The sequence below is a fragment of the Cavia porcellus genome, unplaced genomic scaffold (assembly GCF_034190915.1).
Source record: "Cavia porcellus strain 051 isolate PalLab524CR breed Dunkin Hartley unplaced genomic scaffold, mCavPor4.1 scaffold_7, whole genome shotgun sequence".
In the NCBI taxonomy this organism is placed as follows: Eukaryota; Metazoa; Chordata; class Mammalia; order Rodentia; family Caviidae; genus Cavia; species Cavia porcellus.
The window spans coordinates 62,870,631-62,894,062 of NW_026947490.1; the positions used below are offsets into that span (position 1 = coordinate 62,870,631).

The following is a 23,432-nucleotide window of genomic DNA, read 5'->3' on the forward strand; positions in this document are numbered from 1 at the left end:
GAAGCCAGTAGCAAAGCAGTGTGAATGCTCTTTGCCTTGCACTTACCAGGTCATGGTGGTAACTGTACTAACAGGCTCGTGGTTGTGTCTACCTGACTCAGGCTGAGTAGACTCTCTCCCAGGAATCTGAAATTGGAATTGAAGCTGTAGACTTCGTGTGAGTAGCTCCCTTCTAAACTTGGGATGGTCTTGACTAAGTGACAGGATCTGTGGAATTTGGCCAGCAAGGAACCTAGAATGGATATATAGACCATGACTGTCACATCCCCAGATAAAGACAGTGCACCTCCAAGGAAGACAGCTTTCTCTTGTTATTCTAGTCTCAACTTGGAAAAGACCTGACTTCGCTCCCACCAAGGTGCAACCTGACATACTGCTGAATTCTTTCAGTAAATTGCCTTTGGGTTAAAGTCTTTAGTGACTTTGGTTATTATAAAGAAAAAAGTGTCACTGGTGTATGTGGAAGGCTGTGTGCTTCCCAAAGGTCTCGTGGTTTTGAGTGTGTGTAAACCACGCAGTTCTCATTGCATAGTTCTCTTGGTTTTAGGACCTTGATTTTCTGAGATAGTAGGGCTGAGAATGTGGTTTATAAATATTAATAATGTAATATTAGAGACGTATTAAGGAAATAGTATTGTGGCGACATTAAGTTTCTTGTGGCTAAGAAATACAAGAGCTCCCAAATCCAAAGGAAGGTCTTTTGAAGTGCTTTGTTTATTTCTTTATTTTCATTGGCTACTGTATAATAGAAAAGTTATTTTTTAAATGGTGTTCTTGGTTTTGATGAAGGGACAATAGCAACTCTGCGGCTACTGAAGGGTGTCGTGAGTTATATTTTAAAGATACCCAGCTGAACTGCGTTCATCTCTTCTACAGGTTTCCTTGCTGGACTGTGCCCAGAATTCAGTAGAACCTGTTCAGTCAAGTCTGTATGAAACCAGAGACGTGGAAGTGGCTCGCTGCGGGGCGCTGGCTCTGTGGAGCTGCAGCAAGAGCTATTCCAACAAAGAAGCCATTCGTAAAGCTGGGGGCATCCCTCTGTTGGCTCGCTTACTTAAGACTTCACATGAAGACATGCTAATCCCAGTGGTGGGGACGTTGCAAGAATGTGCATCAGAGGTGCTCAAAGCAATCCTTTGCCTTCTTACATTGACTTTTCTTTAGTCAAAACAATAGTATTTAAGGTTATCATGACTGTAAAGGATTTTTCCCCCAGAATGTCAGCTTTTCATCAGCACAAAAGATCCCACTGGTACACTAAGTAAACCAATCCCCATGTGATACAATTTTGTCAGTGTTGATTAATTCTCTTATTGTTGTATTGACATGTTAAGATTTGACCTCGCTGTTTATGCAGTTAGGAAGCTTGTTCCCTATCATTCTCAATAAGTGTAGGTAGACATCATATTTATGTGTTATACGCACATAAACACTTTAGCTTTTGTTCCTAGGAGAACTATCGAGCTGCAATCAAAGCAGAAAGGATCATTGAGAACCTGGTGAAGAATCTCAACAGCGAGAATGAGCAGTTGCAAGAGCACTGTGCCATGGCCATTTACCAGGTGGGCACAACTTGGCTACTGCAGGGGGTGTCCTTGCTCGCCCTGTTCAAGGCAGTAAACCCGTGGTCACCTTCTCTCAGGAGGGACCTTGAGGTCTGCAGTTTTGACAAATATCCTAGGGATTTTCCTGCACCTATAGGTCTGAGGACCACTGTCCTGTGACCATGGTAGGTACGGTACTTACATGTGTCAGGGAGAAACCAACTCAGTACATCTGATTAAGTACAATTCTGTAAGTCGGGTCTGTCAGAGTCTCTGGGAACAATTAGTGTAAAATAGCTAAATAAGTACCTGTGCATCTGTATTGCTTTATGCACATCTTACCCAAATCCAGTGATCTTGGAAAATGCTTTTCCTACCAAGATAATATGCATAAATAAGTATACATTGCATACCTGTGTCTTTATGTTTTTATAATTAGCTTTGTTATTCTAGTTTCAGTGATGAGAATTGAACCCAGGGCCTTAGGATTTGCTAGGCAAATCCTCTGCCACTGAGCTACTTGCTCAGTTTTAGTTTTGAGACAGACTCTTGCTGAGTCGCAAAGGCTGCTTGGACTAGCCATCCTCCTGCCTCAGCCTCCTCAGTAGCAGCGATCACGAGGTTTATGCCATGATGTCTGGCTACTTACTTTCTCATGATCTTCTTGTGCATTATAAATTTCATAGTATGCTAGAAAACAGAGTGGCAAAAGGGGAAAAGATGGTCTGCCATGATGAATGAGTGCCCAGTCAGTCACTGACCGTGCCAGCTTCTACCTAATCAGGGTGGGTTCCCTAGAGAAATATATTGATGGTGTGCAGGGTGAGAGCATACACTGGAAAGATACAGTCAGAGGAAGCATTTGTTTCAACAGAAAAACTGGGTTAGCCTTCTAGGGCTGCCATACCATAAGTCCTGGGTGGCTTCAACCACAGAAATGCATTTCCCTAGAGCCCTGAGGCTGGAAGACTAAGATCAAGGTGTCAGTAGAGTTGGCGACTTCTAAGACCTGTCGTCACATGGCCATCTCCTCCTTGTGCTTCCATGTGATGTTTCCTTTGTGTCTATTTGTGCTTTAATGTTTTCGTATGAAGAGCTACTGGATGAGGGCCACCCCAGTGTAGCCAGATTGCCTGTCTCTGAGCATACTTCTACTTGGAGGTATTCTAGTAGCAATTAAGACTCAGTGTATGAACTAGAGGGAGCACATGTAGCCTCCTTCAACCTATGGCCTTCGCTTGACATTTTAAGTTGGAAATAGCGTTTACTTTTTAAATTCATCACTGAACCAGAATGGCGGGTTGGTCCCTGTGGTGCCTTAGGGTGAGGATTTTTTTTTTTTTTTTGGTCTTTTTTTTCTTTATCGGTACCAGGGATCAAACTCATGACTGCCTGCTTGCAAGGCAGGCACTTATGCCATTGAGCTAAATCCCCAGCCCCAGGGTGAGGATTTTGTCTGTTGACCTTTCTTGGATGTTGTCTGACAAGCTTCTGCCTCCTTTGGTCTCAGAAGACAGCCGTGCTTAGGGTCATCAGCAACTCTGCTCCATTTATTACACATTTGCTCTGTAGCCTGAGAAGTACAGTCTGGAATATTTATTTCCAAGCATGGCACCGGTGAAGATAAATGTGTTTGAATAAAAGGCTAGGTAGGATTGATGTAAACCGTTCCTCTGGCTGTGGAAACCCTATTGAGAAAATCGTCTCTAGATTACAGGGTCATTAAAAGTTTGACTAAGTCTCTGGTGTTGTTACTGTCTGTCTCCTCTGGTACAATTTCCAAACACTGAGTTATCTATCTCACTACAGGCATTCTCCACCTGGGTGTTTTTTGGGTTCCCGCTCTTTTCTTCCCTTCCTTCTTTCTTGCTTTTTTTTTTTCTCTTTTAGAGAAAATATTTCACTATGCAGCCCAGGCTGGCCTCACACTCACAGCGATCCTCCTGCTTCAGCCTCCCAAGTGCTGGGATCATGATCATGTACCACCATGCCCACCTACTTTTGGCTTCTTATTGACCTTTGTTTCTGTCTTAGTAGAAGTAAGAGGCACCTCAGAACCAGGGAGAACTGCCAACTAAGCGGAAATTGTTGGGCATTTCCCAAAAGCATGCATGGCGGGGAGCCACACTGTCAGGTGGCTGGCAGTGTGGACAGGAATTATGTTGAGAGAGACATCATCAGAAAATGATACTCTGAAATGAAGTTGATGCTCTTTGACTTACGATGGGGTTATATCCTGATAAAGCATGGTAAATTGAGAGCAGCGTAAGTGAAAATGCATTAGCTACACCTAAACTCCCGAGCATCACTGCTTGGCAACACAGCGCACCGGGCATAGTGGTCATTCACCACTGTAGCTGTGTGGCTGCTGGGAGCTGCCCCTCACTATGGCTGTGCAGCATCACAAGAGAGCATGCTGTAGTGTATCAGTAAGCCAGGAAAAGACCTCAGATCCCTATTCATTTGACACTATCCCAGGGTCGAAAAATCCTAAGTGGAACCACATTGAGGACCATTCATAGAATGGCAGCCTCTTTAGGCATCAGCTGTGCACTGGAGATACCTGACCCCTCTGGTTTGCCTGTTGTGCAGTGTGCTGAAGACGAGGAAACCCGGGACCTGGTCCGGCTGCACGGAGGACTCAAACCCCTGGCCAGCCTACTTAATAACACCGACAATAAAGAGCGCTTGGCTGCTGTTACGGGGGCGATATGGAAGTGTTCCATCAGCAAAGAGAATGTGACCAAGTAAGAGAAGGCACTCCTCCACGTTCTGTAACTCAGATTCGGCCACGGGGGCGGATCCTTTGGGCTTCATGCTACTTTCCTAAAGAGTGAACTCTAAGTCACTGTGTGGGTTAAGTAGGCAGATGAGGGGATCCTCAGAAAGGAAAGGCTGCCTTGCCCACTGCGTGACCACAGAGTGGTTTTGTGTGCTTGGGTAGGGTGGAAGGGCTTCTGACGTGATTTTTGTGCAAATAGGCTGTTGAAGCCTTTTGAGTTAGTTCTCTGATGTTTCCTGCAGAGACCTGCCAGGGTGAGGGGATGAACATCCCACTGAATCTTTAGAGATGGAAAGTGGTTACATTATTTTTCGTTTTCTAAAGATAAACAGATGAGACAGCTCAATTCCAACCAGACACACTTATAGGGTATTTTTCAAATATGATTTCATCAAGTTTTATTTTAAATTAATTGTGATTTTTTATGCAGAGTACTTGAAAGATTGTATTGATTCTAACCATTAGATTTATCTCTTCATTATATAATTTGAGTTCACATTCTTAAGTATTTTGAGGCAACTTCCTGTCTCTCATGATTTCTCTTAATAAGAAAATCATGTCCCAACCAGCACAAAATTTTACTGAATAAAGAATGTAGGTTGAAGTCATGAATACATTATTAATAACCTCAGCTAATTCAACTTTTCTCTTAATTAAAAATGTCCCCTAATTTCATGCATCAAAAATTCAGCTGCGTCATACTTAAAAATACTGCTGAAACTTATTAGAAAGAGGAAAATGTTCTATATAGAAACTGTCTCAAACCTTTACCTTTGTATGATGCTTTCCTTAGGGTTTAAATGTACAGCAAACAAAATCAGAATAAAATTGCACAGACAAAAGATGTGTTAAACATGTTAGTAGTACTGAAGACAACTGTGTCTGATAGTTTTTTAAATCTAGGCACAAATTACTACTTATCTTGAGACTTATTGACCCAGCCATGTTTAATGTATCTAAGAGGAAAAATATTTAATGTAAAATTCATTTGCATGAAATGTTCCGTGTCCTTGGTTCATAAAGTAGTTCATGTAAGGTGGGAGATAAACCCTTGGCGGAGTGGAATCCTAGATACTCAGATTGGATGCAGCTCTACTTGTCTTGAGGATGCTCAACTTGGGGATTCGGGGCACAGGTCAGGAGCAGACAACTGGCTGTGATCGAAAACCTTACTGTTTACCAAACTTCCAAAGGTTGGCTGTCTGACAATGGAGATTAAATGGTACCTACATCTTAGCGTTGCTATGGGGATTAACTGTAGATCTTGGGAGTTAATAACTCTTAGTTGTTACTTGTATTACTGTTAATATTATATTAAACAGCTAACTTTCTACTAAAAGTAACATGCTCTCTCTTCTGATGATGAATTTAGGTTTCGGGAATACAAAGCCATTGAGACTCTGGTGGGACTTTTAACCGATCAGCCTGAAGAGGTGCTTGTGAATGTGGTGGGGGCTTTGGGCGAATGCTGCCAAGATCATGAAAACCGGGTCATCGTGCGGAGGTGTGGTGGCATTCAGCCACTCGTGAACCTGCTTGTTGGGATTAACCAAGCTCTTCTTGTGAATGTCACCAAAGCAGTCGGTGCTTGTGCAGTGGAACCCGAAAGTATGGTGTAAGTGGCCTCAGAGCTGGAGAGAGTTAATGTGAGGGTATTAGGGAAACCTGTGGTAGTTCTAGAACAATGTCATCACTTAGAATTGATGTACACAAATGATGAAGAAAATGTGTTGTTGTATAAATGATCACAAGTTTCCCAAAGCATGACATATTGAGCCAAAATATTGCCATCACTGAGCTGGGTTTTTGGGAGAATTTACAACATAAGTAATCAGTTTCTTATGTGGAAATCTTAATGCAATCAGCAAAGATTTTTTTCTGTGCTTTTTAGAGAACAACTATCTTTCAGTGTAACCAGGGGATCCTGTGTGGCTCAGGGTAGCCTTCTAATGGTATCCTCTTCTTCTTTCTTGCCAATTTAGCAAACATATTGGGAGCACCTGACAAGAACTGTGAGCTGATGAATGAAAGAGACAAAGGATTTTCAGTTGCAATCTTAAATTACTGCCTACTTAGGAAGATAAGACTTAAATATGGGATTCAAAATATTTTGTAGAAAATTATGTCTGTTGTGAAATGCACTGATTTTTTCACCATTATTCTTTAAGTAATATAGTGTAACAACTGTTTACATTATATTAGGTATTGCAAAAAAGTCTGAAAATCATATAAAGCTTATAGGAGATGTGCACAGTATATGCAAATGCTGTACCATTTTAATGAGACTTGAGCATCTGTGGACCTTGGTATCCAAAAAATATCCTAGAAACAATTGCAGAAGGATACCAACGGACACTTTTTATATCTTCATCTGTATTTCTATCTCCCATCTACCTGTCATCCATCTATTTATCTATCTATCTATCTATCTATCTATCTATCTATCTATCTATCTGGATATATTTTGGGGAGTTGTGCAGGCTTGGTGATAGGGATGAGCTGGTCGACTGGAAACTCATGAGAGAGCTGCAGTTTGAGTCCAGAGGCAGTTGGCTGACAAACTTCCTTCTTGCTCAAAGAAGATTAATCTTCTGTAGTGCCTTTCAATGATGGGAGGAGACCTGGTTACATTATGGGGGTACACTACTTTGCTTATCGCCATCACCACTTTAAGTGTTAAACTCATCTAGAAAGCATCTCACAGAAACGTCCTGACTAAGGCTTGACCAAATATCTGGGTGCAGTGACTCAACCACCATGGCCTGTTTAACAGTACAGGGCTAGCATCCCTGCATCTAGCATCCCTAGCATCTCATACACAATCTCTAAGCTTTAAAGGTTAAATTTAAACAAAGACAGTAACAAGGCCCTACTTCTGCCTTATGTGATAATTATCTGTGTATAACTGAAAAGGCATTAACTGTTTCTCAAAGAATTCCTTTTGCTAATATTAAATATTACTGTGTAAAGTTAACATCGCTTACATGCAGGCTGTTAAAGTTATTGAAGTTATATTATGGTGGTGAAGAGATAAAAGAGCAAAGAATACAGAGGCAAACATATATACACTCATAAAATATATTCATAAAAAAGGAGGAAGAAATTCTCGCAACAGTCCTCACTTCTGTAACTGGTCAGGGGACCTTATAACCTTTCTCCCGTAACCATTTCACATTCCCTTTGACCTTTGCAAGCATCTCTTTTGTTGTTCTTTACCTGTGGGTGACTCAAATCTTTATTCCTAAGTGGTCTGGGCCATTACTAGTCCTTCCTGGACTCAGTTCTTGCAGTTTTCTGTTTACTTTAATGATAGGTTATGGCAATACTAAGAGACACTTAAGGGGATCACTCAGTGTTCCAGACATGTTCTTTCTCTAGTAACGTAATTTCTCCTTGGTGACCAGTGTTATTCACCCCAGACATCACTGTGACGTCCTTTTTTGCCTTGGGGCATCAGGTGCTCAGAGTAAACAGGTGGCAGTTTGGACTGGAAGTCCATTGTTATATCTCAGAGTAGAAGAATTCTTCCCTTTGGAAGTAAAATGGCTAGGTCAGAAGATTATAAGGTCACAGAGACAGAAAGTAAGAAATTTGCTGATGTGTAATAATGAGTAAGGTCAGTGTGATTTCCACCCCTGATTTCTGGACCTGCAAATGCTATTCCTGTGTGTTGTTTGCCATTGAATAGCTCTATTGGCTGGACCTGTGGGATCCTGGAAGTTGATCAGCCTTCCTTCATTTCATCCATTTTGGTCACCTTTGGTCCAAGATGGCAGCAGGCCTATTGGATTCGGTTTTGAATCCAAGAGTAGTACCCATAACCTACTATAGTCAGCTTTGTGTAACCATAGCAAAATATCTAATCAGGCCTCTGAGAAAGAAAAGTTAGGCGGCTTCAAATCCAAATAGCAGAGCTCAAGCACTGTGGTGAGGGCCTCTGTGAACTGCATCACCATGGCACAGATAGCTATGGTGGGAGGGAGCTTGTGCAGACCAAGTGGTTACACTGGTGCCAGGACCAGAGAAGACAGGAGGGGCCAGGACCTCTCTTTCTATAGGAGCTTCAAAGGCCCAGCGGGAATTATCTCAGGCCCTCAAGGAACCCCCCAGTGGCCCCACATCCTAAAAGTTTCACCAGCTCCTAACAGTGTCACCCAGAACCCCAAGCCTTTTGCATGTGAACCTTTGTTGGGAGATACTATTAGACTGCATCCAGAACGTAGCATCCAGCCACAACCTCTACTGAGGTTGTCTCTCCTGAGCATAGTTTGTCTTTTTCTTTCTTTTTCCCAATATGGATAGATTGAACATTTCTCAAATCTTCCAGTTCTAGTTTTTTTTGCTCAACAGTTCCTTCTTTGATTTATCTTTCTGTCTCTTTCACTATAAATAAACAGGAGAAAGCAGTCTGAATCTTTATCATATGGTTTAAAAAAATCTCTGGAGTATCAAATTGGTCACTCACAAATTCTACCTTCTACAAAATGCTGGAAAATAATTCAAGCAAGCAAATTTTGGAGGTCACTTTTTTTCCAGTTCCTGTAGCATGTTCTTCATGTCTATATGGGATCTCAGTTAAATCACCATATTTATCTGTATTCATATTTCTAGCAACAGTTTCTTCAAGATAAGTTGGGCTGTGCTAACTGTATTAATGACAGTAGCATCCCATGTTCCAGTACCAAAATGTATTTTAGTTTTCTAAGGCTTCCATAAAAGAGTTTTATAGTCTAGGTAGCTTCTGTAACAGAAGGTTATTTCCTCACTGTTCTTTAGAGTGGAAATCCAATACCAAGGTATTAAGAAGATTGTTTTCTTCCAAGATCATTTTCTTTGGAATGCAGGTGGCTACTTATTTGCTCCTTCTTCCATGAACACCCTTTTGTGCATGTATGACTCTAGTGTCTCCTAGGAGTCCTAATCGCTTCCTCTGTAAAGGCGCCAATAATACTGGATTCAGATCCATCATAATGACTTCCATTTACCCTACCTTCTCAAATGCCTGTCTTCAAATACAGTTACATTTGAAAGTACTGGGGAATAGAGTTTTCATATAAGCGTTTGGGGCGGATGTAGTTTAATCTGTAATAGATTCTCCAGGAGAAGTAGGACTTATGTGTATCCTTAATGAGTGGGAGGAGAGTAGGGGAGCATGTTAAAGACATATACATAAGGACCCTAGCAGTGAAAAGGTAATACGTAAGTATGGGAAGTGTGATTTGGGAGAGAGCAAAAGGAGTCTACAGATGAGTTCAAGCAGAAGAGGTACCTGGAAGGCTAATTTGACCTTTTTGAAATCTCAGCAGTGTCTCTTTTAACAGCTTTGTGAACTTTTGGTCTAGCAGGTGTTAGGGAGCCTGCATACCTACCTTTCTAAACTTGGATAGAGACATAGCAGAGAAAGGACATACCTAGTCAGTCTCAATGCCCTTGTCTCCTGCCCAGTCTTCAGTTCTTTGACTCTTGATTCAATTAAGGACAAGAAACAAGAGGTTGAACGATTCAGACTGCTGCCAGGGGAATAATTTATAATGCAGAGTGCAGTGACAGGGTAGGGTAGAGGTCATATCTCTATTAGGCTTTATATTTTTGAGTTGTTTATTGTGTTCAAATACATGTCTTTCCTATGTTCTTTCATTTTGATAAACTTACTCATTTTACTTACTATGTACAACCAGGCTGTCAGGGCTGCTGTGTAGATGTATCCTCCAAAATCCTATGGGGTACCATCCCATAGACTGCTTTGTACAATGGTTAATCTTGATTGTCAACCTGATTAGACTGAGAAACTCCCAAGAAATTACTGAAGCACGCACTTCCGGGTGTGCCTGTGATGTTTCCAGAGATCAAGAAGGCTCTGACTTTATCTGTGGAGTAAATCATTAGATGACATTACTGGGATATGTTTGAAGGATGTGGATCATGGGGTGTGACTATCTCTGGTCCCCAGCCCCTGCCTTTGGCTTGTGCTCTTGATCTCTTTCTTCCTCGGCCACCATGAAGTGAGCAGCTCGCCTCTGCTGTGCCTGTGTGCTGTGACATTTCCAACTTTTCAGAGACTTAAAAACAATGGAGCTGCTGACCATGGACTGAAACCTCTGAAGTCAAGAGTCAACATAAACCTTTCCTCCTCTTACATTTGACCACAGTGGTGAAAATATGATTAATACAATCACGTTCACCCTCCGGCCTGCAGAAGTGTACTTTGCTGTTTGTTTTACCATTTGATCTTCATGTCCCATACCGTTACTTTCTGGTAGTGTTTATTTTCTTTTTTCAGCTTATCTTTCTGGCATCCGAAAACAATAATTGTCTGTCTTTAATCATTTAGGCCATCTGGCTGCACAGGGTTTGGCTTTAACATGTAAGTAGGCAATTATAGTTCAGGCTTTTGTATGCCATGCTAAGTTGGGATTTTGTTTTAAAATTAATTGAGAGTCACTGAAGAGTTTTAAGCATGAGTAGAGACAGGAAAGCTTGTTTAGGGATTATTGCAAGTAAGGTGAAGGTAACTTAAAGTGAGCCTGTGGAGTATATTATATGAAGAGCAAGTAATTCAACAGATGGAAGAGCTGGGAAGAAAGAGAACGGATAGGACCAGACACATGATTGAACATGAGTTATAAACGAGAGCAAGGAGTCAGAGATAGGGTTTAGGTTTCTAGCTGTGGAAGCCAGATAACAAATGGACTCACTTTCTGATACAGGGAATACAGGTGGAAGACTAGTGAAGGAAGCCTGAACTTCACAAGGGAGAGACAAAGTCAGTTTGTTCATCACTACACATTCAGTGCAGTGCCAGGCTCAGGACAGATGTCTAACAAACATGTATTATAGAACGAACATAGGCAGAGTTTGTTATGATCACGCTGATACTGAGGGTCCTCTGGGAGGTCCAAATGGTGACAGCGGCTAGTCAGTTGAATATTCATATCTAAATTTTAAGATGTAAATGTGAGTTATCATTGTGGAAATCAGTATGGAGTTTCCTCAAAAAGTAAAAATAAAACTAACATATAATTCAGTTCTACAATTCCTTGGTATGTACCCAATTTGACATGTTCTGGAGATATCTGCATATCCATGTGTATCACGGAACAGTTCATAATAGCCAAGGTGTGGAATCAACCTAGGTGTCTATCAATGGATGAATGATTAAAAATGTGTTGTACACGCACAAGGAAGTACTATTCAGCCACTAAAAGAATCAAATCACATCTGCAAGAAAATGGATGGAACAGGAGATGGTGATGTTAAATGAAATAAGCTGAACTCGGAAAAGTACTGCACATTTTCCATTGTATGTGAGATCTATAAAAAAATGACCCCATGAGAGTAGAAGGAGGCCAGTGTAAGAGGGAAGAGGTGAGATGCAGGGAAAGGAGTGAGCATGTGGGCATGACCAAAGTGTCTTACATGCACGTGTGAAAATACCACAAAGAAAATCCTTTGTCTTAGGTAACTAATAAGCACTAAAGCAAGAGAATGGAAGCTGAGCATAGGATAGTTTACGTTTTCAGTAACTGTAATCATTCATAATCTGTGAAGGCTTGTGAGGAAGGGAAACTAGAGGGAAAAGTGAAGGTCAAAAGCGTCATTCTGTTGTACCCAGGTGTTTTCTGCCCTCTAATATTATTTTTATTGGTACATGTTTGTGATACGTATAGTAAGTACATTCATTGAGGGGACTTGGTCCATGTGTGTACTGCATCTTGAGCCTTTTTACTTCCTCTTCTCTGCCCCTTCATCCTGCTTCCCTGCTTCCCTGCATCCCTAGATCCCCTTCCCAGCTCCAGGAAGTTTACCTCCCTGTTTCTTATCATTTGTCTTTTCATTTGCTTTTTTGATTATTTGTACTTTGTTTCTTACATAAAAGAAACCATGTGCTGTATAAACCTCAACATGTGATTTATTTCTCTTAGCATTTTGGTCTACATTTCTCTTAGCATTATATGCACAAATGACTCAGATTTATCTTTCTTTATGGCTGGTTATTACTCCATCGTGTATAAATCCCACATTTTATCCATCCATTTGTCTATGGTTGGACATACAGGCGACCTCTAAGATTTAGGTTTGAATCCAAGATGTAATATGATGTCTTTAACACTTTGGGGAAGGTGACCACAAGAGGCATAGGTGAAACCATTTTTCTTTTTTTTAGGAGAATGGATCAACAAAAAAAAGTTACCTATAAAGAAAGTAAGGAGGACCAGCCAGGGTTGTGAGATAAACTAGAAGAATGAGTTATTGGAAAACAAAAACAAAGAAGAAAGTATTTAAAGGCGAGAAACAGACCAAATATATCAAATTCTACAGCAAAGCTTTCACGAGTTAAGAGCCTGTTCTTTCTCGCACACCCGCCTTTTATATTTGTGAGATGGTTTTCCCACAAGTGTTTTTATAAACACACTAAGGCACTTTCAGAAAACAGTATTTTGAGTTTGGTAACAATCCAAGCAACATTATTCTTTCCGACATGGCTATTATTGCTAGAATGGTAGGATTTATTGCATCTTTGAGCTTTAAGTTAAATGTGAGGAAATGATAAATGCCTCTTCCCTATGTAAGTCTTCTAGATCTCATGGACTAAGAGGTTATTTTAATGACTAGCAATTTTATGTTTTAGTGATTTGGCTGTGGCTAAAACTTAGGTCACATATCAAGATAAACATATATATGTTTAGTACCATTTTATTAACTCTGATAGAATGCATATGCAGCCCTCATCCCTAATATATTTCTCTCAGAATGAACAAGAAGTAGTGGAGGGAGCAAAGATGGTGGATAGATAACAGCTGGCTACAGAGGCTCCCTGAGATAGTCAACTTAGAATTCAACATAATACATTGTGGAGAGCCACGAACAGAGGAAGATGAATTCTCTCCCCAAGAAGAAACTAAGATGAAAAGAACCAATCAAACATACAGTCATGGTGCTATTATTGGAACAGCTAAAGGTTCAGTGCTCCTGCCACAGTGAGCACCTTGCCGAGCCGTCCAAGGTCCCACTGCTTTGATTCACTGGAGGCACTGTCACACTGAGGTTGGGGTCAGCCAACCCAACGGAGAGCTGAGCTGGAGGGGAGCCTGCATCGACCTGTGGTGAGTGATGGGAGTGGAGCCATCCCACAGAAAGGAGGGTTCTGGCGGATGACATTCTGGGACCAGGCAGGACTGGAAAGTACAAGGGGCAGCAATGACTTCAATCAGTTGTTCCCTTCCCAAACGGGATTGGTGGAGTGAGCTAGGCCTGGGTCATGCGACCTGGCTGAGACCCGATAGGTTATCCAAAATCAATTCCCTACCATGGCAGCGCATACTATTGCAGTGAAGCCTTAGAAGTTTGACTGATCCGGAGGGGAGGCGGTGCATAGTATTACAGTGCAGGCCACAGCGGCTTGACTGATCTGGATGGGAGGGGTCAGCATCCGCTGTCCCTGTCTGCAACTCACTAGCACACTGCAGTGGGATCACCTAACCAGTGTGCTTCAGAAGAATTGTAACCAACAAAGAAAGAAACTGGGACCTCCTGGAAGAAACAAAAAAGAAGAGGAAGCAACAAGAAAAAGTCCCCAGGCTCCAACACAGAACATTGACCCAGGACAGGTAAATACAAAGGAGAATGAGAGCAGCAAACATGCAATATCAGACACGGCACCAGTGGACATAAAGAGATATCTTCGGAACCTCATAGACGAGTTCAAAAGTGAAATATTTAGCCAAGTAAAGCAAGATATAAGAAGATTAATAAAAGAGATGCTAAGCATCCCTCAAGAAAACACAGATGGAAGAAGGGAGGAACTCAAAGAAGAGAACCATTTGATGATGAATATAAAGAAAATATAGAATACATAAAGCAGATTCAAAGAGAATACCAGGAAATTAAAATCTCTATGGAAAGATGGCAAATCTGCTTGAAAGAAACTAAGGATAAATTATCCAAACTGGAGGACAGTTTCACAATGTGGGATTATGAAAGGAAAAACTTTTTAAAAATAACAAGGAAACAAGCAGTAACAATACAAAGGCTAGAAGACAAGAGGATCTATAACGAGAATAAAGAATGTGAATGAAGAAGCAAGGGTACAAATGAACTACAAAGGTTATTCACAGAAATAATTAAGGAAAGCTTCCCAAACGTAGGAAAAGGAAATGATATTCTGATATATGAGGCATACAGAACTCCAGCCACCTACAACCAAAACAGAACTATAACCAGGCATATAATAATCAAGATCCCAGAAATTTAATATAAGAACAAATATTAAAAGCTATTACAGACAAGAAACAGATAACCTATAAAGGAAGGCCCATAAGAATAATGGCAGACTTCTTGACACAAACCATCAAGTCAAGAAGAGCTTTGAGTGAAATATTCCACGCCCTGAAAGAAAATAACCTCCAGCCCATATTGATATACCCTGCTAAACTGTCTGTAGAAATTAATGGAGAAACAAGATGCTTCCAAGATAAAGAGGAACATGGGAGATTCGCAACCACCAATCCAACTCTACAGAAAATACTATAGGGCATTCTAGAGAGAGAGAAAAGTACTAGGATTCCAGGAACAGTGGCAGAGAGGCCTCAATGAATGGAGCAGAAAACAGAATGAAGAAGATAAGCAGACAACTGATGGTCAAAAAAAGAGCACAACAGAAATGAGGCAGAGAAGGTTGGTTGTAATCTCTAATATAGATGGCCTTGATACACCAAATTAAAAAAAAACCACATGTGGAGTAGATCAGGAGGCAGGGTCCACCAAGATGCTATTTATAGGAAATATAATTAACATGAAAAAGAGTACATGGACTAAAAATCAAATATGAGAAAACAATGCTCTATGTGACAGAGAATCAGAAAGTAATAGGGGCAACTATACCAGTATTTGTGGATAGATTGGAAAGACAGGCTTTAATAGGTAAAGGAATACAATTAGAGATCAAGTCCAGGAGAGAGAAGGTTTGGAACCACATAGGTAAATAGCAGGTTGCCCCCTACCCCCCAATTTAAAAACCAAGGGTCTTGCTCAGACCCAAAAATGCACAGTGTACCCTGGGGAAGTGAAAGGGGAGTGAGAGTCTTAAACAAGATGCCAGAAGATATTGTTAATCAGGATTTAAAATCCACATTACTTGCACCACTCTGCTTAGATAGATTTTATTCTTTTTTTGGTAGATTTTATTCTGTCCCAGTTTGTCTACTTGCATTAGATTTGAGGGCACAGACAGCTATCCCCAAAACATCAGGATATAGCACAGTTATCATCTTTAATGTAGCCCTGTATGACTTACACTGTTTTTTATCATGACTGATCGTAGTTGAATTTGGTTTGTTTGATTGCTGCTTGGTATCAACAGATATTATTCAAAATTGATATGATTGATAGTATCAAGTCTGAGAGTATAGGCAACTACACTGAAGATGACAAGACTCTACAATAAACATTCTAGTTTGATAACTGCCTGTTTTTGAAGTTGTATACTATATACAAAGTTGTGTTTTTATTAATACTGTTATGTACTGATATATTCAATTATACTATGTCTGATGATATAGCCAGTTCTATTGAAGAGAAAAGGAGACAACACAGGAACTATGGTAGAACTCTTTGTACAATGGTTTTATATGTCTTTTTCATTTCGTGTGTTTATAGGAATATATTTTGTTTTGTCTTGCTTTGTTTCTCCTTCTAAATAGAAAGGATAGAAATACATGTTAAGACTCATCCATGTGTAGAATCTATAAAGGTTATGAGAACTAATCTTGTGATGCATGGTAAAATGAACAGATACTTTGAAGAAAAAGAGACACTAAAGTACCCAGTGCTGATCCTGGAGTATCATAATGTGAAACCCAGCAATAGTATTATTCTTTGTTCAGAGTGATATTAGCCTCCTTGGGTTTGTTCGATCTGAACATAATTGAAGATATGGATAACTCTATGTATGTTTCAGTGTATAGGATACACTTGTATTGATAACTATATTTCTAAGTTTTTCTTGGATAGTTGAACAGAACTGATTGCAGTCTCACTGTTTGAATCCCCACTTCATATTCTCCACTTTAGTATCTTGAATAAGCCTTATTTATAAGAGGACAATCTATAATCATCAACTAGTGATTTCTTACCTGTTTATTTTTTTCTTTAAAAGTATATATTATTTCTACCCGTTTTCTGTTTTGTTTAGTCTTTCTTTAAATAAAAATTAAAAAAAAAGAAATACCTTAGCAATAACAATTGGGCTACTAAGTCAAAAGTTAGCCATGTTAAATGATACTTTGTAAAACTCAGTATTTTTCCAGTACTCCAGATTATTGTTTTAAAAGCTCAATATTTCATGATGCCTCTCCCTGTAGTGTAAGACAGCAGACACTGTGAAACATTAAGCTTATGAAAAGTTAGATTAATTTATGCTGGATTTTTCTTAGTGACTTTTAATATCTATTTGTTGTATGGAATTTATCTGAAATCAATTTGGTCTTTAAGCATATAAAATCACACCAACATTTAAAGAAACTGTTAACTTTTATATTTTGTGGAACGTAACTTTCTAATAAAATGCTATAAAATTTCAAATATCTAAAAATATTACAGCTAAATACTCCAGAAATTTTTATGATTTATTTTCCACACCTCAGAATCTTTGCTTTATTTTTAAACTTCTTTTTAGCTTTTACTTTGAAACGGCATTGAACATTTAGAATATTTACAAAAGAATATTCTGAGCATTCCCATAGCTTGTTCTGTGATCATCATCACATCATGTATGGCAAATTAAAATTACAGAAAACTTCCATTGTTCAGGTCCATTTTTGTTATTTAGAAGAGTATTTTAAAGAGTTCTTCATGTGGATTTTGTTCATGCTTGTTCAATTCATTCCTAATTTATTAATCACCTTTATTAATGGTATACATGGTTTGTTCCCCACCCACTACTACAGAAAAATAGTTGGCTTTCTATTACTGTAATACATTCTTGAAGTAGCAAGTTTATAAAGAGAAAAGGTTTATTGAGTTCCAGTTTTGAAGGTAGGCACGATCAGTGAGTTCTGCAGGTTGGGAGCCTGTGGGAAGGCAGTATAACACGGTGGAGTGTTGGGAGGAAGAGGCTTGTTTACCTCCTGTCCAGGTAACAGAGAGACAGGAAGAAGGAGGGACTGTAATTTTTCTTAAGGCCACTGCCCCAAAGACTTAAACCCTCCCACTTGGCCCCACATTTTAAAGTTCCGACCACCTTTCTCATAGCACCACAGGCTGGTGACCAAGCTTTTAATACACTGCTTTAGAAGACAGGTTAGATTCAAACTGCGGCAACCATCATGTCCTCCATGTTAATCCGGCTTCCTACTACTAGCAGAATTCTTTCTCAGTTTATTTTATTGTTCTTTCTCTAGGGCAATGGTTGGCAAACAGAATTAAATGTTCTGTTTATAAATAAAGTTTTATTAGAACACAGTGACATTCATTCATTTATTTGACAGTTTTTGTGCTAGTGTGGCAGAGCTGAGTACCTTCCTTGGAAAGTAAATGACCCATGAAAACTAAACTTACTTCATATCTAGATCTTTATGGAAAAATATGATGAACTCTAGGGGTTTTAGGGAAATTTTTATTCCTTTACATTTTCATTTTTCTTGTAATTTCACTAGCTACTTCTTAAGTAACAAATATTGGATAGCAGTGAAGTAATCTCTTTACCTTGCTCTTGATTTCAGTAAAAATGGTAGCATTTTGATATGGATAGATACACGTGTAGGTACACATGTATTAATACATCAAAAAGTATCTTTTACAGGGAACCAGAAAAAAGTGGGAGTAGCTTGCCCATCAGCTGCGGATGGGTTAGAAAGCCATGACACTTTTATATAATGGAAAACTACTCAGCTATAAAGAAAGAAAACCTTGAAGCTCTTGTAGGTAAATGGATACAACTTAAGATCATGCTCAGGGGTAAAAAGGTTCGGAATCATTTAGATGAATAGCAAGTTGCCTCCCTAATATAAAAACTAAAGGAGTTAGTGGGATGCAAAATATACAGTACACCCTGTGAAAGTGAAAGGGGAGGAATTGTCTCAAAAGGGAAGGCAGGGCCATTGTTAATCTGTTATCATGGTTTGAAACCCATATTGCTTTCATTGTTCTGTTTAGTTTGATTTTATTTTGTTTCAGTTTGTCTACTTGTATTAGATTTGATGGCATAGACAGCTATTCCAAAGATAGCAGGACATATTATGATAACCATTTTTAAATTTCCTATTAACTTGATTTGAAGCCTGTATTACTTTCACTGTTTTGTTTTGACTGATTTTATTGTATTCTATTTTGTTTGATAGTTTCTAGTCTGATGGTACAGGCAACTACTTTGAAGACAATAAGATATACTGCGATACTCATTCTGGTTTAACTATTATCTTCTTTTGAAATCCTATAATGTTTCCGGTGTTTTGTTTTTATTGGTTTTGTTCTGTACTGTTTTGTTCAATTTTATTGTGCCTGATGATATGAGCAATTCTTTTGAAGATAACAAGAGGCATTGTAGTAGCCATTGTTGATCTTCTTGTATTTTGTTTTTTAAGTCCTGGACTATGTTCATCCTTTTGTTTTGATTGACTCTATTTTGTTTTGTCTCATTTGGTTTGATTCTCCTCAAAATAAAACATAAAATGGAGCAACATAAAAAAGTATCTTTTAATTTGTATTTTAAAGTGTTTTAAAAATAAGGAATAGATGATGCATTTTGTCAGAGACTTTCTTGAGTTATAGGTTTCACTGTGATCTTCCCCGAATCTGTTGATATGACTAATGGGGTTAATGCCTTTCCAAACATTGAACCAGCCTCCCAATCTTGAAGTAGGTCTTGAAGTAAATATGATTTTCTTAATGTGGTTTAGAACTTCACTAAAATTTTTAAAGTATTTTTGCAATATTCAGGGAGTGATATTAAAGTTTTTATTTTTTCTTATTTTCCTCTTTTTAAAAAAATGTCTATCAAATATAGGTGTCTATGTTGTACTTGCTTTGCAAAGGGAGCAGGACATTTTCCTTTACTTTATATTCTCTGGAATGATTTATTTAATATTGCTCAATATTCATGACCCTGAATGTTTGGTAGACATATCTTACGCAATTGTGTGAACGCTCCTGGCTTTTTAAAATTAGTTGTTCAATACCTTTCTCTGATTAGATGGTTTTCTGGTCTGTTTATCTTTTCTATTCTAATGGGGTCCTTTTGGCAATCTATATTTTCTTAGGAAATTCTCAATTTCACTTAGATTTCCAAATTTATTTGAATATTAGTATATGCAGAGTAGTCTTTTATAATTTTTAAATTTTGTCTGCTTTGATTTTTTATCTTGTCATTTAAAAATTTTGTATACATTTCCCTTGATCAAGTTAGCTATTATAGTATTTGTTTTATTATTCTGAAAAAGACTTTTCTGTTCTTTACTCCACAGATTTTTCTTAACGCTTTCATTTGGCTTATTTTTTATTTTTCTAGTTTTGAGAAAGGAGTTTTTTATTTTAATTAATAGATATAAGGAAAAAAATCACAATGCAACACATAACCTAAAAAGTCTTTGACAAAATTTGTCACCTACTCCTAATTACAAAACACTACAAATTAATATGTACTCATAGCAAAACACTAAATACGTTTTTACTAAAATTAAGAGCAAAGATACTACCTCCATTACTAGCTATATGTATTACCAGGGGAGTAGCTAAAGCAACTGTAAGGAAAATGAATTTAAAGAGTAAGAAATTATAAAAGAGTAAAAATTTTCTAAAATGTCAAGAGCCAAGTCATCATATTTTTCTATAAAAATCTATTTTAGTACTTTTAGTTTTCATGAGTCACTTAGTCTCCATGGAAACTGCTCAGCTAAAAGTGGTTTTTGTTATAAGTTTTCCTTTGGTATTATCTTGAGTGTATGTACACTTTACAGATTTTAATAATAATACTTTCATTGTCATCATTTTAATGGAATTCCTTAATTTCAATTTGTATTTTCTCTCAGCCCAGAAGTTAACAGAATGTTTTAATTTTACAAGGAATATCCTTTCCATTCCTTATTTCTTTTAAGTATGTGTAGTATGTTACATTTTGGTTACTGTGTAGCTTAACTTAATGAAGCTCATTGGTCTTTTCTTTATAATCGAATAAAAGATGAATTCTTTGAATATATTATAAGCGCTTGGGATATAGATGTATATTCTTATTAACAGAGTATAGAGTTGGATGTGTCTTTTTAAGGTCTATTACGTTATTAGGTCTCCTTTCTCTGTAATACTTTATGTGCCTTTACTCACACTGTCTTATACTGAAGGTTAGCAAGTTTTCATGTGTGTGTCTGTCTGTGCAATCTGATAGCTCACGCATGTTTTGCATGAGGCGATCCCTTACAGGCAGGATCCTGGTCCTATATGTTCGGGTGTATAAATGCTTCAAATGGCTTTTATTAATTCCAGTTACAGACTTGTCATGTTCAGTGAATTGTAGTGTGTTTTTTCCTTTGCGTGGTATAAAGATCTCCCTTCCCCTCTCTCTCATCTCTCTTCTCCTCCCTCCTTTTTTTTTTCTTTTACGATACTGGGAATTAAACCTTAAAACCTAGTCTTTTGTACTGAGTTACAACACAATCATTTAATTTTAATTTTAATTAATTTATTTACTTGTTTTGTACCCAGAGTCTCTGGAAGTAATTACATTGTCTAAGCTGGTCCCAAAATTTCTCTCCTCCTGCCTTCCAGCACCTGTCACCATACCGAGCTACTCCTGTTCTCTCACTGTTTCCATTTGCCTGTTATCCTTGGTCTATCCATTTAGTTTTCAATGTCTTTCTGAATCCTTTTAAAGTGTGCTCTTGTATATAGTATATAGTTGCATATTGCTTTGTGAGTCAGATATACTTTTTGTTTTAATAAGTGATATAAATCCTGCACATCTATTTATATGATTGATATGTGGCCTAAAGAATATCATAATATTAAAAAATTAATTATATTTTATCATATTTATTATGATTTTTTATCAGCTCTTTCTTGTTTAAAGTTTTATTTAGAAAAATTCGCATTTTTTCTAGTGATTTTCTTTGTAACTATAATTTTTCTAATGTCCTCATTCTGTTTTTCTTAATCATTCACTAATCGGTTTCTCCATTTTTATTGGCTGTCTTTTAACTCACAATTTTTTGCTTATACAGTAATCTATGGGTTGATTATCTTGTTCTCTCTAATGATTAAAGCAGATTATTTCTATTTCATCATTATAATTTACATTCAGACATAATTATTGTACTCTATACCCTATTGTTGTTTCAATCTTAAATCAACAGTTACGTATCTCTAGGTATACACATATTACCATCATCATCACCTGTTTTGCTGAAGTTTTACAGTCATCTTTAAGTTACTTGGAGTTTGTCCTCCAGCAGAACCTTCTAAAATGTCCCATGCATCACTTATGGGCTTCAAAGTTCTTATAGTTGAAATTATGTTCTGTAAGTAATTGGAAGATAGCCTTGTTAGCACATCTTTGGTTTCCTTTTTCTTTCACTGAGTTAAACAAAATTCAGCTCATTGCGTTGCTTTGCCAATTTTTAAAAGTCTGATGGTAGTCTAATATTTCCTTGTAAGTTACTTGATCTTTTTGTTTGGGTACCTTGATGACTTTCTCTTTATATATATGACCTAATAATTTTATAAGTTTTATCTCCTGACTGATAGTGATATAGGGGAATGAAACTCCTGACCTACTTAGTATGTCCAGTACCAGTTCATGTTCTCTAAAATTGAAGAATGAATTTTAGGAATGACGGAGGTTAAGAACAGAATATATTTATTGAGAGAGACAGAAGGGGTCCCCAGCAGGTTGCCAGGGGCTCTGTCTTTTCCAGGGACTTTTATAGAGTAAAATCATGGGGTGAGACTGTTCAAGGTGGGGAAAACTGGGAACTCACAAGGCAGATGGGCATGAGGTGGGTCAGAACTATGGTTAACCAGTAAGATTATTTGTTCAGGTAAAATTGATTAAATTGGGGAGAAATAGGGAAGTGAGTCACATAGAAAGCGGGCATTCTTAGGGAGCATTGACTTCCCTAGGGGGTTGGAGTGGTGACTCCTGGGTTCCTCAGGGTGATAGGGAACTAATTTCCCTATCCTTAGAATATGGATGTATTTGTTTGATCCTTTGTCTCCAGGCCTGACCCAAAGCAGGAGGGATCTGTCTCCCCCACAGTTGCAAAGTATCTGAGCTTCTGCATTGGCTCCTTTGAGGACCTAGTCTTTTCTCACTGCCTGTAATATTTCTAACTAACCTGGCTGTCTGTAACAATAGCTTGATATTTCAGTGTTGATTAACCTGAGGTACATCTCCTACTGGGAAGGCAGAGTGAATGCTTTACTCTTCCTTTTAAAGAAATCAACTTTGAAAGTAAATGAATTATAAGGAATCCTATCAAACTCAAATATAGTGATAAGGGATTTTTAAAAAATGTTTTGAACTCTTAGGTTTTTATGATTCATTTTGTGTCTATTCTTTAAAAAAATGTGTGGCATAAATGATTCAAACATGCTGAAATCCTCATGTCCTAAGTTTTCCATTGCTTCAAAATAAGCATAAAATTTAAAGATTGCCTTTCAAATGTAAGCAGGAATTTGCTGTAAGAGTTAACATTTCATGTTCTTTAGAAGATAATTGGAACAAAATGATTTTATTAATATTTTGAAATGCCCAGGATTCTAAGAAGTTTTACCTAACCATCTTTCTAAATAATATACTTGTTTTCCATAAATTATCCTATAAAACACTTTCCTTCCACACATTATGAAATAAACATTTGTTGAACTGATTGTTACATGGTCCAGTGTTATGTGATCATGTAATGAAAGACTCTTCCTAGACATACACACCAGGAGAGAATGAAAACTTACCATGGAATCTGTAACTCTAAATTTCCTGTCTTTTGTGGTTTAAGCATAATTAGGTTGCATTTACATAGTTTTCAAAGATTTTTACATTGAGTTTGTTCTTTTTAAAAAGGAAAAGCAGTAGAATTATGCTTGTTTGCATACAGAAGAGATTTAATCTCTGTGGCCTCCCA

General features: G+C 38.1%; 1 protein-coding gene across 1 annotated transcript in view; it reads left to right on the forward strand.

The window, feature by feature from the left end:
* The window catches only part of Odad2 (outer dynein arm docking complex subunit 2), a 181,094-nt gene that overhangs the window by 49,618 nt on the left and 108,044 nt on the right, over positions 1-23,432 (forward strand). Inside the window, exons 14-17 of the mRNA XM_063253714.1 lie at positions 877-1,119; positions 1,452-1,562; positions 4,137-4,291; positions 5,699-5,941. Coding sequence (XP_063109784.1) covers positions 877-1,119; positions 1,452-1,562; positions 4,137-4,291; positions 5,699-5,941 — 752 coding nt within the window. The remainder of the gene's footprint in view (positions 1-876; positions 1,120-1,451; positions 1,563-4,136; positions 4,292-5,698; positions 5,942-23,432) is intronic.